General features: G+C 41.7%; 3 protein-coding genes across 3 annotated transcripts; 2 read left to right on the forward strand and 1 right to left on the reverse strand.

Moving 5' to 3' along the window:
* Positions 1,023-4,838, forward strand: LOC8063885 (transcription factor 25). The gene is made up of 4 exons (XM_002460477.2): positions 1,023-1,202; positions 2,154-2,683; positions 2,888-3,796; positions 4,158-4,838. Exons 1-4 carry the CDS (start codon positions 1,023-1,025, stop codon positions 4,414-4,416), a joined length of 1,878 nt encoding a protein of 625 aa, XP_002460522.1. The 3' UTR covers positions 4,417-4,838.
* Positions 6,642-13,788, forward strand: LOC8059003 (ATPase family AAA domain-containing protein At1g05910). The gene is made up of 11 exons (XM_002460478.2): positions 6,642-6,832; positions 7,151-7,476; positions 8,906-9,010; positions 9,119-10,903; positions 10,988-11,176; positions 11,291-11,433; positions 11,856-12,101; positions 12,307-12,493; positions 12,641-12,706; positions 12,793-13,039; positions 13,132-13,788. The coding sequence occupies exons 2-11, from the start codon at positions 7,267-7,269 to the stop codon at positions 13,545-13,547; spliced, it is 3,594 nt and encodes a 1,197-aa protein (XP_002460523.1). The 5' UTR covers positions 6,642-6,832; positions 7,151-7,266; the 3' UTR covers positions 13,548-13,788.
* On the reverse strand, positions 14,730-17,179 carry LOC8059004 (proteasome subunit beta type-4). Its single transcript, XM_002462615.2, has 6 exons — positions 16,901-17,179; positions 15,925-16,001; positions 15,721-15,850; positions 15,431-15,602; positions 15,160-15,345; positions 14,730-15,055 (listed from the first exon to the last, which is right to left on the reverse strand). Exons 1-6 carry the CDS (start codon positions 17,011-17,013, stop codon positions 14,942-14,944), a joined length of 792 nt encoding a protein of 263 aa, XP_002462660.1. The 5' UTR covers positions 17,014-17,179; the 3' UTR covers positions 14,730-14,941.

Genomic DNA, 17,750 nt, shown 5'->3' on the forward strand with positions numbered 1-17,750 from the left:
TTAGCGTTTTGTTATATTCTTAGGCTTAGTGTTTAGCAAGGTTTGTGTACCTCTTGTGTCATGAGCGATCGTGACATGATCATTTACATCATGTTGTAACCATCATTTGCAATTTAATTTAGTTTTGGAAGACTTGCAAATGCACCAAACTGAATTTCTCAAGCTCTCTTATGTCCCCGAGACAGTCCGGTGCGCTATTGGATAGTTCATGAGAACATGCCCACATACTTAACATTTTTCATAGACAATGTGCCCGGACGGACCGTCCATGATCACTTAGGATGTTCGACATATCATTTCATGTACAATAATGTGTTGTCCTTAGCTCGGCACTTCAAGCCTACATGTCAGGTCGCTTGTCTGATTTACATGGAGTCATGATTCCCAATAAATCAAACTTCCACTCTCTCTCTCTCTCACTCTCCACATCCACACCCTTTGACATATTAGCGGCCTTATTCCATCTAAGTTCATCCCTCTCACTCCCTCTAGAACCCTCCAAGAACACAAGGATGAAGGATCACCCTCGTTATTCTTATCCTCTTTGTTAAGTTAAATGACTCAGAGTATCTACGACTTTTTCTTAAATCCATTATCTAAATCACTATTTAAAGATATTTGAATAAAGTATACTATTCTAATGATTTTTTTAATATTTTGTATGTTAATCTTGTTCTTCATCTTTAGTTAACGAGAAATCCAAATAGAGGATAATAATATTTAGAGGTATAATCTAATTAAAAACTGTTTGAGGATTTTCTTTGTCACCAAAATTTATATAAAAAAATATATAATGACTTGTGAATTTGATGTTACAAAAATTGGCATTAACAAGAAGCCTCTTCGTTTGGGCCATCAATATCCAAAAAAGTCGTCCTCGCGCCCCTCCGATAAACGAGACAGTTCCCCTTTGGGTCCGGAAAAGGCAAAACTCTCCTCGGCAATCTCCATCTCAAAATTCTCTCGCCTGACCACCCAAGCTCAACTCCAAACCCTAACCCGCGTCCCAGCTCGCCGTAGGCATGTCCGCCAGGTTGCTCCGGCGAGTTCTCCAGGAGCGTGAGGCCGCCCCGCTGGACACTGACGTCGCCGACGACGACCAGCCGGCGGAGGACGAGGCCTCTCCTCCACGCTCCTCCGCGCGGAACCTCTTCGATCTCCTCGACGACGGCAACGGCGACGGCGACGAAGAAGATAAAGAGGTGCGTGCCTTCCGGTCCACCGATGATCATCTCGTTAGGGTTTATACTTGTTAGGTTGTAGTAGTAGCACTTTTTGCAATCGCCCCCAATGTGCTGAGCTCGTAGTGTCCGAGAGATATCGTACGTCAATGATAAAACTGTTAGGTGCAAACAGAGAAGGTCCTTGTATGTGAATTTCACGATTTTGATTTCAGTGTTGGGGAAGGAGGAAAGGGAAACAGGTTCCAATCATGCGTATATGGTTGATTGGAGGATATATATACTTAATATAACTCCAGAAAAGGATCAGAAAAGGCTCAAGGCTGCACAGTGCTAATATTTAGAACCATTGGCAGTGTATTTACTTTTTTGCACTGTGGTGATGACTTTCTCGGTCTCATTGGAGCTGCTACTTGTCCACCTTTTAGCATCGAGTAAGTTGTTGGATGGGATCTGAGGTTTGTTTTATTTCTTAAGAGTTGGGTAAAGTGCCGTTCTGTTCTGCAAATGAGGAGATGGCTAAGTATACATAAAAAATACATACCTGGTTAAGCTGGTATCCCCGAGCCCTTCCTGTGAACTGTCAATGCTTTCTATAGAAGCTGAAGGTAAACATGTCTATGGAAAAGATACAAGTAGAAAGGAATTTTCTGGTAAAGTATGGATTTCTACTTCATACTTAAAAGAAATATTATTTGGCTTGCTCGGATTCATTCAATGTGTCAGGACATTTGTTTTCATTTATTTGTTGCAGGTTATGTTCTGTATTTTCTTGTAATTGTGATCTTAAAGGTGTAATAAGAAACAAAAATAACTATGGTTATGAAACCTTTGACCCACTTTTCATGATGTAATCTTGCCTCATTGCTTCATATCATAGCTCAGCTATCATGTTACAGTCCTCACCAGGGTTCAATAGATCCTTGTATTAATCAGACTTGATGTTAATGTTTTGTTCTTGTTCTGCAACAGGAAGATGAAACAGAAATAATTCAAGCTTTGAGCTATACAGAACAGAAACATTCTGTGCAAAAGAAGGCAAATGTTGTTCCTGAAACAAACAAAAAATCAAAGAAAAAGAAAAAAAAGAGCAAGGCAGAGCCATCATCAACAAAGTCAAAGGATGCACAGTCGTTGGATTCAATTCTGGAAGCTATTGAAAACAATCCAATACAACAAAGATCTTATCAGAGTGACAGGGCAGCTGGAAAGGAAATTGAGACAAATGAAGCTACTCATGGGGCATCCTGTGTTCTTGCAATAGACCCCAGACATCTAAAGGGTGAAAATGAGATGAGACGCATTTTTGGATCAAAGGTAGTGGATTCATTTGAAAATCAACGGAATATGCCAAGCAGTTCAAGGCAAGTACGTGGTGCTAGGCGTGTTGTCCATAATCCAAGAAAAACTCTTCTTGTGTCTCCACCTAGCTACTGGCCACCATGGGATAAGTCGATATCAATGGATCTTCTTGAGATGAAGAATGGTTTGAATTACTTCAGGTGAGGTCATATCGTATCTGTTCTTGTGTCTAATATTTGTATGACACCCTCTTTGCATGTGGTATATTGTCGTAGCATTGTAGAACATCTTAAGGCATAAACAAAGTGCAATTTCGAAGATGTGTGTGAATCTGGAAGAAGTCTTAGCTTCCTAGTTCCATATATGTGTTGACCTTTTTAATAACAGCTCTTAATTGTTTGCAGGTACACATATGATCCTTCAGTCAGCCATGTGCAAGAATTATTTGAAGCTGCCAAAGCAGCAAATGATCTCAATGCTATTGCAGCTATATTAGGGAAATATCCATATCATCCAGAATCACTGTTGACATTTGCTGAACTTTTCAAATATTCTGGAGAGCATCAATCATCAGCAGATGCAGTGGAGAAATGTCTATTTGCATTGGAGTGTGCTTGGCATCCTTTATTTAGCCCACTTCAGGGCAACTACCAGTTGAAATTCAGCCATGACACAAATAAGCCACTGTTTACAGCACTCTTTAGTCACATGAAAAATCTGGATAGGCGTGGCTGCCACCGGTCTGCTTTAGAGGTCTGCAAGTTTCTGTTGTCACTGGACTCTGATGATCCAAAGGGTGCTCTATTTTGCATTGATTACTTCGCTCTAAGATCACAACAGTACAAATGGCTGGAGCAATTTGCAGAAGAGTACCAGTGTGATAACTCCTTGTGGTTATTTCCAAATTTTTCATTTTCTCTTGCTATTGCACGGTTTTACCTTGAGCGCGATGCAGCATCAGAGTGTTCTGATGATGCTGACAAGTCAACATCTCTTGATCTCATGAAGCAAGCTCTTATGCTTCATCCTATGGTGCTTCGCAAGATAGTTGACAAGGCTCCTCTGAAAGACTCATCATGGACCCAAATACTCAGAAATGTGTTCTTTGGATCAGCAAAACCGGGAAGCCCTTCACTTGAGCATATGATCAATATATATGTGGAACGTCATTATATCATGTGGAGATTCCCAGAACTGCAGAACTTGCTGAAAGAGGCTGCTCTTTTGGTGATTGAATCACTAAAGCAAGATAACAGGGAAGCCCAGGACTGGGCATGTCTTAGAAAGGAGGCATTCTCATCAGAGAAGAATGAGTAAGTTCCTCTGAAATCTGTGCAAAATCAGAGTTCACATGACTGTTCTTATCCATTATGCCCTTTGTTTGCATAATTTCGCATTGCTTACGACTCTTTGGTAGCAACAAGAGTTGTTGATTTTGCCTACAGTTTGAAAGGTTATATGGAAAATATAGGGTTGATCTAGCATAGCTATGCTATCGCAACTTAGCAGTAGTTTTGCATCTGTGGTGTTTAGAAAATTGTGGTACATGTAACCTTCCTAGTTTCAGTGATACTCAATTGACTGTGTATTATTGTATAATACAATGTTTTTAGAAATTATACTAGACTACATTCCGAGTAGAGTTTTTCCTGAGGTTGCCCCCCTACCTTGCAGGTACTCTCATCTGCTTGTTTCAGACTTCTCTGACACAACGCCGTCCCTCCCACCAGAGGAACTACGACCATTCATGGTCGGTCCAGGAATGGTGCATGAGATGCCACCTGTTGAACAAGAAGCTGGACCTGAGAGGCTCCGTGCTCCCCGTGAAGTCGCTGGGCGTAATCCTGCGGTAGTCTTCCTTGAATCACTGCTCCCATGGGTTGACTATGGTGACAATCATCACGATGCGAACAACGACAACGACGACGATTGATCAGTTGGACGTACAAAGTGGCAAGGACTCACAATTGCGCCTGAACTATTGAATGTGACACATGATTAAGAAAAGTTGCTGTTGCTCATAGGGTCACCTCGGTACCATCAATAACCACCTCAAGTTCACAAGCCAAGTGGTCTTGTTTTTTCCATGGTGTTGTTGAGGCCTGAGGTTAAATATGTAGTATAGCTCATCTGCTAAATTGGCAAAACATACATGCCAAATTTTAGGGATCGAGTATTATCCTTGTCTGAGACTCGAGTTTATGCTAATTCTGCAACTGGTCTTCCATTTATCCTGTCTTTTAAACGTTCAGGTTATCCGACTTTGTAGAAGGGTTTAATACTGTACGGTGCTGTTAGAAAATTTATCCAGATGCTGCGATTCTTGGCAGCCAGGAAGCTTCCGCAGGCCAAAAAGGTCTGGGCACTATTGCCGTCTTTGGAGGGGGCAAGTACAACAGGGTGGCCGTTTGGTGGTTGCCTACTTGTCTGAGCTCAGCGGCGGATATGTCGTACTGTCTGGTTGTGACTTGACGGCGACTATACAGTTATTAGTACGTGAGATTTCTTGTCACGGGCTCTATACGGCCGGTTGGAACCATACGTTTTTCTACATGCTGAAAATATGAATCGATGCACCGATTTCTCTCCCTCGTTGATTTTTACATCTACATAAGACTGGCTCTGAAAATGTGGGAAGTTTTCCTCCATTACAGCGAGAGAAATTGTCAAGGAAAATCATATGCACGAGAGAGACCCTAAAACTAATGTTGCCAGTTCCTTCTATCCTGGTTTGTCTTGGATAGCCTTTATGAGTTTTCACCATCAATTATCTTAAAATATAAGTCTATCTAAGATTGTCTTGGAAAAACCTTTTTTAGTTTTTACACCATAAATATCTAAAAAATCGTGTATAGATTTGAATTGCTAGATTCATTAGAGAAATACTTTCATAATCTATAACTTTTTTTATTTAAGGACCATGCTCCTAATGGACTATATATTTACATGAGGAAGTATAATAACTTATACTGATGCTAGACGCTATTGGCTTTTCTTATATGCTTGTTCATATCATAAGGTTATCTTCCATTGGTTGCATACATTTTACTATCTCTAGTCAAGTGATGATGGAACTACGCAACATGATTTTTTTTTCAATGTAACATAATTATAAGCAATACTAAACAGCTACAACCTGTGCAAACACACAAAAGAATCGAGTATAAATATGGAGTCATCCTCCTACTATTTATAAACAGTAATTTAGATCCATAAAGTTAGAAATACGAGCTTCATACGATATTTAGGCCTTGTTTAGTTCCGAAAAGATTTTGGATTTTGACACTGTAGTATTTTCGTTTTTATTTGACAAATATTATCCAATTATGAACTACCTAGGCTTAAAAGATTCATCTCATAATTTTACAGACAAACTGTGTAATTAGCTTTTGTTTTTGTCTATATCTAATGCTTTATGCATGTGTCCCAAGATTCGATGCGACGAGAAATCTTGAAAAATTTTTGGTTTTCGGGATGAACTAAACAAGGCCTTACTATCCATGATTTCCTGGCGATTAATACTCATGCCGCTTTCCCATTAATTGTATGCAACATACTTCCTCTGTTTTCCCGTACGACAATACATGCATGCTGACCCTCCGTTTTTTGAGTAGGCAGAGTAATGACTAGTTCACTCGATACTCTCTTTCGCGCCTGCTATTGTGGCCAAACCAAAAAACGCTTGCACGTCTGGTAAAAGGGAACAAAGAAAGTTTTATAGATTGATATTCTTGTTCTTTATTTTTCTATTTGTAACTATATATTTTTTATTGTCTTCGTGATAGGTTTCACATATACGGTTGGTTATAGGTTTAGAAAATCCTAGGGCAGAGGAAGACAAGAGAGACATGTAGACACCCCCACTCCTACTTTAAAATGTGTTCTCTCCAACGGTACACGAGTCCGTTAACACATACCTCCCCATAAACCTGGAAAAACATCTCCACCGTCCGATCTCCATCCAACGCCTGGGAAAATCCCACCCACTTATCCCCTCAACCATTTAATCCCAAGTCAGACTTCCTGTACCCACTGCCACCGGGCCCGGAGATACCATAACGCCCACCTGTCAGAAGCCGCACCCGCTCTAGCGCCATGTGAACGCTGCGACCGAGGCGGCCTCCCAGTCACGTGCTTCGCGCGTGCGGCCGTGGAGAGGAAAGAAACCCGAAACCCTTTGCGTCGTCTCGGCATCTCTCTCCGCTTCGAAACCCCGGCCGGACTCGAAGGAAGATAGGAAACCCTCGCGAGTCGCGTTGCCTCGCCTCCGTCCCCTCAGCTGCCCCGCCGCCGCCTCGAATCCGCCCGGGCTCGGAAGGTCCCGCGCCCCCACGGATCGGATTCGTGAGGTTAGCACCCGGCGGCGACGGACTCTGGATTTTCCCCTGATTTTTCGCGCTGATTTTGGTCTCATTTCCGTGGGGTTTTAGCTCGGACATCTGGCGTGGGGTGGATTTTCGTTAGCTTGTATGAATTTTGGATGATTCGTGATTGGCTGACTGGAGTTTGGTGGGGGCGGATTCGTATTTTTGTTCATGTGTTTGATTTTTTCCTCGGTGTTTTTTTTTTGGGACTGCTCAGTGTGGAAAAATAAACAGCAGGTTCCATTTTGTAATGCACTAGCGGTAAATTTGGTATCGTTTGATATCTTATCTGTGTATATGCAGGTTGGCGGATTCGGGGCTAGGGTTTGGGGATTGGCTGCAATCGTGGGGCTTTTTGGCCTAAATCTGAGGAGCAATGGGCAGCATGGTCTGGAAGTGGACCTAAGGAGGACGGACGGATGGTGGCGATGGAGGGTAAGGGGGACGCGTCAGTGACGCCGGTGAGGACTAGTGACCGGCTGCGGCAGCGTCCGAAGTACTATGGTCGTGGCTATATGTACTACAAGCCACCCATGAGGAAGAAGGTTAAGTCTAAGAAGCGAACTACTGCATCACAGATTGTTAAGAAACTGCTTCGCAAGCCAGCTGCACGTCCGCCACCTGCTGATGTAAGCTAATTTGTCTGCCTATGCTTAATGAACATCTATTCTCACATGTTCTTCGTGGTGATCTGTTTGTATTGATAATTGCATGTGTGGGAGTGGCAATGTGTGCATGCATTTGACAGTAAGTTAATATTTATGCATCATTTGAACTTTTGAAACTTGTGTGTAGCTGTGAATTCGGTAGCCTTGATGGGCGTGCTTTATGGTCTATTATGCACAGGCCTAAATATCTGATAAGCACACTGTTTCTATGCTGAACTGTTGGATAATTAATAATTTGGAGGTCCTGCATGCCCATGGCATTTTGGTTGAATGGTTGCCATCTCTGTCTCATTTCTGTAGTTTGTGCTGTGTCTGATACAATTATGCATCACAATAAATCATGTAACCTGTGTACATGCATTTCTTCTGTAGTGGGTTTTCAATAAATCATGTAACGTCTCTGTTTTCTGTTTCATCAATCTTCTAGAAACCAATTTTAAAGAGCTTTTTTTTTGGGGTGGGCGTGTGTTTCTAGAAGAAAAATTGTTTCAGTGTGGATTTAAGGGTTGATGACGTCACTATTTGTTGCTCACAGAAAATACTGCCTCTGTTCGTCATTTTAGTTGTCCTATAAGTCAAACTTCTCTAGCTTTGACCAAGTTTATGAAAATTGATTGAATATTTACAACATCAAATTAGTTTCATTAAATGATTAAATCTTCCATGCAATATCTTGATAGTGTATTTATTTGGTATTGTTGTTTTTAATATATTTTTCTACAAACTTGATCAAAGCTAGAGAAGTTTGACTTAGGACAAAACTAAAATAGCTTACGTTTTGGAAAGAGCGAATTATTACTTAATTAAATCCAACAGTTGGAGTTGTCATGATTATTATATTTCAATCTGTTTTAAATTCCTATCGCTCATGTAGCGGTTTTTGTTACGAGGTATATTATGCTTTTACAAAGGCTGCATGGTTGCATGTTTGCACTGGCTGTTGCCCAAAAAACAAAAAACCAGATTGTCAATAGGCTTTTATTGCTAGGGTACATGCCAACGTTAACCAATTGTTCATCTGCTCCTTTTTTAAAAGAGTAAAGTCCACCAGTGGATTGCTCAAGATCCAAATCTAGCTAATTACTGTTTGTCACCTAATCAATGTTAAAATATCACTGTGGAGCCACATGTCATTTTGCAACATCATCTTATTCCTCTCTCTCTCTCACACACACAAGCAAGCATATGCTAATTAGTGATATTTTGACCTTGTGTGGCGTAATTAACGAGTTCAAGGACCTGGATTTGCAAATTAAAAGTTTAGGGACCTAGGTGACACAGCCGAACAAGTTTGAGGACCGCTGTTGCATATTATGAAGGATGGCTGTCTGTTTGAAAGGACTCCATTTTTTGTGCTCAGCTGGCTAGCTTATGATAATTTCCTTTATAGTCTATTGCAGCAAATTTGCGCCGTTCAACGCGAAAGCGAAGGATTTCTGTAAATCTGGAGGGCTATGATACAGATAGTTCCAGTACGGGAGATCATGATCTTATGGTGAGTTTCTACAGTTCCTGAAATGTTGTTCACATTAGTACCCCCCTGTTCCAACTGGCAACTAAATTTACTGGTTATTATTGAATTATCTCACATTTTTCTTTACAGAGACCTAGATATCGATCTTCAAAGAGTAAAGGGGGAAACAATGCTGCACATGATGAAGTGTCAGCTAGGCCAAAGCGCCAGAAGTTGTCTAACTCCATGCCTCGCCGCGAAGGTTTACGGCCTAGAAGATCTTTGCGAGGACAAAGACTGCATCCATACCATGAATCTGAGGATGACCAGGAAAGCTCTGAAGAACAAGGTGCAGAAGATCAAAGAGAAAATGGCAATGAGATTGAAGAGGATGTTGGTGATGAGGAGGTTGATGGAGGTGATGAAGCTGAAGGAGATGGAGATGATGAAGATGGCGAGGAAGAGCAAGAAGGAAGGAGGAGATATGATTTAAGGGAACGTTCAGAGGTTCGTAGGCCATCCCCTCGTAAGGAAGGAAAGCACAGACCCCAATCTCCTCGTAGAGTACTAGTTCACGGAATTGGTCCAAAGAACAGCAAGTATCTAAAAAAAGGTGGGTCGCGCATGCATAAGCGCCCTCGTTTCTCTTTGCCAGATGATTCAGATGACTCCCTTCTTGTGGATGAGCCAGACGAGGGTCCATCCATGCCATGGATGCGCAGTGGGAGGGGAGGTATGCCATGGTTGATGGGTGGGTTGGACATGCATAGTCCAGCAGCATGGGGCCTGAGTGTTGGAGCATCTGGTTGGGGTCATCAGGGCGACACTTCTACTTCACTCATGCCTGGGGTGCAAACTGCTGGACCAAGTTCTAAGGGAGGAGCTGACATTCAGCCTCTGCAGGTTGATGAGAATGTGAGCTTTAAAGATATAGGTGGACTATCGGAGTATATTGATGCTCTGAAGGAAATGGTTTTCTTCCCATTGCTGTATCCAGATTTTTTTGCAAACTATCACATCACTCCTCCTAGAGGTGTTCTGCTTTGTGGCCCACCGGGCACAGGAAAAACATTGATTGCCCGTGCCTTAGCTTGTGCTGCCTCTAAAGCTGGCCAGAAGGTCAGTTTTTACATGCGCAAAGGAGCTGATGTTCTTAGTAAATGGGTGGGAGAGGCTGAAAGGCAGCTAAAGTTACTTTTTGAGGAAGCTCAAAAGAATCAGCCGTCAATTATATTTTTTGATGAAATAGATGGCCTGGCGCCTGTGAGGTCTAGCAAGCAAGAGCAGATTCACAATTCAATTGTTTCGACATTGCTTGCTTTGATGGATGGCCTTGATTCACGTGGGCAAGTTGTTTTGATTGGAGCAACTAACAGAATTGATGCCATTGATGGGGCATTGCGTAGACCTGGCCGGTTTGACCGTGAGTTTTATTTTCCTTTACCTGGCTATGAGGCTCGATCAGAAATACTGGATATTCATACAAGGAAATGGAAGGATCCTCCACCGAAGGAACTAAAGATGGAACTTGCTGCTAGCTGTGTGGGCTATTGTGGAGCTGATTTGAAGGCATTGTGTACAGAAGCAGCTATTAGAGCATTTAGAGAGAAGTATCCTCAAGTCTACACTAGTGACGACAAGTTTGTCATTGATGTTGATTCGGTCACTGTTGAGAAGTACCACTTTTTGGAAGCTATGTCTACAATAACTCCTGCTGCGCACAGGGGATCTATTGTGCATTCAAGGCCACTTTCAACGGTTATCGCTCCATGTCTGAAGAGGCATCTTGAGAAAATAATGGAACAAATTTCTGATATTTTCCCTTTCCTTTCATCCATAGATTTTAGCAAGTTCTCCGCTCTTTCCTATGGATCTTCCATCCCCCTTGTTTATAGACCTCGCCTTTTGATATGTGGTGGTGAAAGTGTTGGACTGGTAGGACTGTTCCTCTCAATAAATAGATAGTATCATATTAAGTGCTTTTCCTTTTCACTTTCTGATGTGTTTTTGGCTTAGCAGGATCATGTGGGACCAGCTGTTTTACATGAGCTTGAGAAGTTCTCTGTTCACTCTTTGGGATTGCCATCTCTTCTCTCTGATCCAAGTGCAAAGACACCTGAAGAAGCTCTTGTGCATATTTTTGGGGAAGCCAAGAGAACAACCCCATCCATTCTATACTTGCCTCAGTTCCATCTTTGGTGGGAAACGGTCAGTAGACTCTAGACATGCTGTTTTAGTTATTCAAAGTTTGTTGCTTTGGCATGATTCTGACGATGTTTAATAATGATCATTTAGTCAAGTACTTCATTCTTTATGTTACAGGCGCATGAACAACTCAGGGCTGTGTTATTGACTCTGTTGAATGAGTTGCCCTCCAACCTTCCAGTTTTATTGCTTGGAACATCATCAGTGGCTTTCACTGACCTCGAAGAAGAGTGTGCTTCTATATTCTCTTCTCGCAACGTGTATGTTCCTTGCCAAATGTTTTCTTACTTTTCCTGGGTTGTGTTGGCTTGTGCTTACGATGTAAGCTAGATATAAAGTGATCATTGCCTACCTATTACTTAGATGGATTAATTCTCCATTATTTACTATTTCTTTGTTACTGATCTTTTATTATTAGTTCTGTACTCGACTCTTGATCTCTGTAAATGTTATTGCTCGTTAATTTTTTTTAAAGCAATCTACTTTGGCCTAGGCACTAAATATGCTGTAATGGTAGGCACATAATTGAGGAAATAGTTTGTTTTCTTTTCATTGACTTTTGGACTTTAGTTCTTTATATAACATTTTATTTGTGAATCTGTCACCTGCTTCATGTCATGTTCACTGAATTTCCTCCTATCTTATCTTTCACCAAGAAAATAAAAATCTTTGTGTGATATAGGTATCAAGTGGATCATCCAAGTTATGACGATAAATTGAGATACTTCAGTATATTGTTTGAGTCATTGCTCTCTTTCCAATCGGAGGAATCAAGAAACAAGTCAAAGAAACAGAAGTCTGCTATTGATCTTCCCAAAGCCCCGAAAGAAGTGGAGGGCCCTAAGGCTTCTGAGCTAAAGGCTAAGGCAGAAGCTGAGCAGCATGCTGTTCGTCGAATGAGGATGTGTCTCCGAGATATCTGCAACCGGTCTGCAGCTTACTCTAATTATAGAAGCAATTAGTTGTGATATTTCAAAATCATAAAATCTACCTTCTTAACTTTGGTTTGAAAAACAATTGCTTCTGTTGGCAGCTTTTTTCCCCCCCTTTATCCCTTGCAATCTCATCACACTAGTGTTCAATTGGCTTTTGAGACCTGATAGAGCTAATAGTGTGACTGCTTATCTTTTCAGCATTTTGTACAACAAAAGGTTCAATGTATTTCACTTCCCGGTATCAGAAGAGGAGGTGCCTGACTATCGATCAATAATCCACAAGCCCATGGATATGGCTACTGTTTTGCAGCGGGTGGACTCTGGACAGTACCTTACCAGGGCAGCATTTATGAAGGATATTGATCTTATTGTCTCAAATGCAAAGGTACATCTTTTGGTGAACTTAGTTTCTTGATTCGTGTTTGCATATGTTTTGGCCCTACATCGCATAAGTGCATTACAATAAAGTGGTGAGAGTTTTGAGGATGACAGCTTAAATAATGCCAAACTTCCACTTCTGTGACCTATACAGACTTACAATGGGGATGACTACAATGGATCTAGGATCGTCAGTAGAGCATGTGAACTCAGAGATGTGGTATCTTGTTTGTTCTCACTTTCTCCTACATTGGGTTGTCCACAATGCCTCTACAGATTATCATTCTTATGTCTCTTTTTGTCCAGGTCCAAGGTATGTTGTCACAGATGGACCCATGTTTGGTGTCCTTTTGTGATAAAATTGCTTTACAGGGGGGGCCACAGCAGGTTGTGGATGATGAAGATAGCTCTATTCTTCAAGCAGCGCCTGTTGCTCAGCTGGTTTCTGGTACTAGAATAAGTGCAAGGCTTCGCAATGTACTGCCCGAAGTAAACCTGTCACAAAGTTATGAAGTGCTAAAGCGGCAAAAGAAAAGTGCTGAAAATGAACAGAGTCAGTTTTCATGATCTTAACTATAACCATTTCATTTTCTTGTTAACTGTGATTGCAATAATTATATGGAAAATGTTGATCTGTTGTTTCAGGCATGACCAAAGATGTGGCAGCTAGAGATGAAAAGTCTCCGGAAGATGTAGATTTGTCAAAGCCAACTGACCCAGAAGAAGCTGCAAAAGAACCAGAGTTAAATGGCACAACGAAAGAAGCCAACGAATCACCAGCCGAAGAACCAGAAGTACCTACTCCTGAACCCATGGAGTCTGACAACGTTCAAGTCGCCACTACCGTGGCTACTGGTGACGACTTGCTAGGACAGCTAGAAGCCCTAAAGCAACGCTTCATGGAACTCACTGCAGGCTACGGCGTGCCACAGCTCGAGAGGCTGTATTCCCGGATAATGAAAGGAGCAATAGAGTTGACAAGTAAAGAAAGCAACGAGGATCATAGACGGTTAGTAGTTAGGTATTTGTTGACATTCGTTGAGAACAGCAACAATTTTTAACTCCGGCGCGCAATAAGATTCTTGTTTTTCCTTGTACATCCTCTTTGGAACGAAAGAATAGTAGTGGTTCATCTGGGGAGCTTATCCCCCTTGTAACAAATCTGCCAAATGCTCTAGTGTCAGTGACACAGTTTTGCCATGAATGATGTAGCAAGTGCACCCTTTGTAATTTTGTCATGTACATTCCTCAGCGTTTGGTGTACCTCAGCTTGCATAACATGTGGTTACTATACTTGCTATATTAGTTTTCTCATCGCGCTTTCTCATCGTAGTGGTAGTTTTGGTATCCGATGCAAGGTATTGCTTTCTCATCGTTAAAAACCCGTTCGTTTGTCGGCCTTGTTTACTTCCACCCATTTCTCATCCCATCGAATCTTTAAATGTATACATAGAGTATTAAATATAGACGAAAATAGAATCTTTAAATGTATACATAGAGTATTAAATATAGACGAAAATAAAAACTAACTACACAGTTTGGTCGAAATTTATGAGACGAATCTTTTAGGCCTAGTTAGTCCATGGTTGAACAATATTTGCCAGAAACAAGTGAAAGTGCTACAGTGTCGCGAAATTTTTTGGTTCAGAAACACTGTAACACTTTCATTTGTTTGTGGCAAATATTTTGCGAAAAAATCGATACACAAGCCTTGTATCGATTTAGTTCCGAAAGTACTACACAAGCCTTGTTTAGTTCCGAAAAATTTTGAAAAATCGATACTGTAGCACTTTCGTTTGTATTTGACAAATATTGTCCAATTATAGACTAACTAGGCTCAAAAGATTCGTCTCGTCAATTCCAACCAAACTGTGCAATAAGTTTTTATTTTCATCTATATTTAATAATTCATGCATGCGTATAAAGATTCGATGTGACGGAAAATGTGAAAAATTTTACAAAATTTTCTAGGAACTAAACAAGGCCTAACACGGCCTAAAGCTCAAGCGAACAAACTCTCATACATCCGTACTTGGAAAGCTTTGCCTACTCAGTTTGCACCTCTACTACATTCTACCATTTGCACCTCTACTACAGTCTACCAAGTGATGGTCATCACTCGCAGTGCAGAGTCACCGTAGAAATCAGAGTTTGCGCACCGACGACAAGACAAGGGGCACCTACCTATACTAGTTTAGCATTTCAAGTTTTCAACATAGCACAATCAGCACAACAACGGCAACTGAGAACGCAACCGCACAATCCATTTTTTCACATTCACAACAATTGACCAAACCCTGGAATTAAACTCGCTGAACCATAAGCATGTCATACAAGCAAATGCAGAGTTCCAGTGATGTTCAGAACAAACGTCGACAAAGGATTTAATTTCAGCAGCACAGATTGTTTTCCCCTAAGTTCATGGCATGATTCGTGGCGTGCACGGAACATAAATCTACCATGATCCCACAGCGCCCTGGGCTGGGTTTTCAAAGTGAGTGAAGCCCCAGTAAGTCTTCAAGGAGTATGGTGGATAGATGGTTGATCCTTCAGTTGTGATCTTGGCAATCTGTAATTCAACTACAGGTTAGATCAATCTGTAACCATAAAATGAACTTTTGTTGAATGTTTACATGTTAGAGCAATCTGTAACCAAGATCAATAGGTTCATACCTGGAATTTGTTGATAGATGACCTGTCACGGTACAGCAAGACCAGCAAGCACTTCTCAACCAGCTTAACAGCTTCTTCAAAAGTCATATCCTCGCGCCATTCAGCACGAAGTATTGGGATCGCCAGATGATTTCCAAATCCAGTAGCCACATGGTTTTCCTCAAAGTGGGTGCCAATCATGTTAACCTGCACAGGCCAAGAATTAGGCATAGGATGTTCACAAACCAACACCAACGAATAAGTGGTAGTATCATTTGAAAGAAGACCCTACCATGCCAAGATACTTCTCATCTCCCTTTGGACCCTTTTTCACTCCACCAAGTACAAGTGAGTTCCAGAGAGGATCAAACTTGTTGCGTCTGTTGTACATCACTCTTGTCAAATAAGAGTGGATCTCTTTGGGGCCCAGGGAGTTTCCATCATCCCACATATGATCAGACAGACTGAAAAGAAAGGAAAAAATGAAGAGTTTAAAATTTCCATAGCATTAGAGAGAGAAACATGAGTTCACCATATAATCATTATGAAGTTCCATATTCACTCGTTAGTGATGGAATTTACGTTAGTTCATCCAGATAGCGCAGGATCTCCTGGAAATCGCTGTACTCTCCACTTGCTCCAATGATGCTATGCTTGCCAACTGCCTTAATGCGTTCCACACTCTTGTATCTCAAAGTTGATCCATAGGAGGCTGCGAAGAGAACATAAGATTAAGTTCCCCATCGAGATAATGGTATTTATCTGTGCAGAGAAACTGGGACCAACCTCCAGTGTCACATGCCATAATCACACCATCCTTGTATTTCAAGGCAATGACTGAAGTACCAGTCACATACGGGTACCTGTTGTGAGACAATGGCAGGAGTAAATCATGTGAATAGATAAACTTATCAAAAAGTGAAAGCACTATAGATGAGTTGAATAGGAATAGAAGTGCCACACTACAATAAGCTTGGAAACTGCAACCAATCTTAAAAACATCAAGCAAACAATTTCATATTGCCTTAACAGAGAGGGCAAGGGAAACATAGACAAAGACTACACTCTGAACATAGCATACTGTAAAAATCCGGTTGTACACTTTCCACAAAAGCATACAGACCAAGTAAACTAAGTTCAATTCTAATTTAAACGATGCCATTGTATCATAACAATAGCTCTTATTTGCCAATTCATATGTTGGATTAATAACTGGAGACAGGAAAAGGGGGGAAAACTAATGCTCACACACTTATAACCCCTCGGGTCTTCCAATTCTATTCTATTCCGACCTATTTCATAAGTAGTGTTAAATGTCACTACTCAACCATATGCACAATAACGTGCAATCCCCACAAGCTAATCCACATCGAAGCATCCTTGATAACTATGAACATCTGAATGTCGAGTTGCTAATAGCGCAATGAAACATCATTAACCCTAATCCGCAACAGCCCACCGCGGTCCCAATGAACAAAAGCCTATTTTTCCCCCAACAAGATGTCACCGGGGGAAAAACCAAGCCGACGGAAGATGAAAATTTCGCCTTCCGTGTTAAATCACCCTATAATCGACAAATAGTCCACCGCAAAATTTGCTCAGATCTTCGCCCGAAGAAGTGGGGGCAAAGTAACGCAAAGTCGCGATCTGAACCGCGACCGGAAGCACCGAAATCTTCACCCGAACGAGGTGGGGGCAAAGTAACGCGAAGTCACGATCTGAACCACGAACGCGAGCACCGAGCATAATACGACAGACTTACTGCGTCCGCTGCGTCGCGCCTCCTCCGGCCGCCGCCTGGCTCCCGCCCGCGGGGTGGGATCCCGCCGGAACGCTAGGGCCACCGCCGCCGATGGTCTTGGAGAGGCCGTCCATGACGCTGAGCACCGGAGGTATTCGGGATGGGAGACGGTGGCGTGCGTCGGGTCGGTGCGTGGGCTAACCGCGCTCGGGTTGCGAGAGGCGCCGAGCTGAGAACAAAAGGGAGCAGCAACGGCGGCGGCGTGGAGTTAAGAGAGGTGTCCTTTTTTCTTTCTTGCAACCGAAGCCGAAGAGGAGAGCGCCCCGAGAACGAGTCGGAGCTTGGGTTCAGATCCAGCCCGGATCGAGTAGTTTGGACTGGGCTGGGTCTTGTGCCAAATTGGGCCTGATCGCCTGATCGGTTTGGGCCGAACTAGACTGAGCGTGTTTTTCCTGTATAAAAATGGTCATTTTTACTCATAGTATTACGGTATTAGGTAATGATGATGAAATTTTCTCAAAAAAAGGTAATAGAAATATTTTCAGTTTTATACATCGGAAAGTGGATGTATTAGGCCATACTTATATTTTTTTTGAGAATCATTAGGTCATACTTATATATTATTTTGCATCTATCGTGTAATACTGTACTGCCAAAACATGCTTTAAAAATAGAAAAATCAATGCCAAAATTTCAAAAGTATTTGGTTATGACGACCTTAAATAAAACTATTTTGTTAGTTCGGTCTAGACTGAGACTAAACTGAAATGACGAAAATTGCAACATCTTCAATATTATGCAATGAATTTCGGTCTACATTTTATAGATAACCAAAACCTTTAAAAGACCGAACCTAACTGCTGCCAGCAAA

This window comes from Sorghum bicolor, chromosome 2, assembly GCF_000003195.3.
Source record: "Sorghum bicolor cultivar BTx623 chromosome 2, Sorghum_bicolor_NCBIv3, whole genome shotgun sequence".
Taxonomy (NCBI): Eukaryota; Viridiplantae; Streptophyta; class Magnoliopsida; order Poales; family Poaceae; genus Sorghum; species Sorghum bicolor.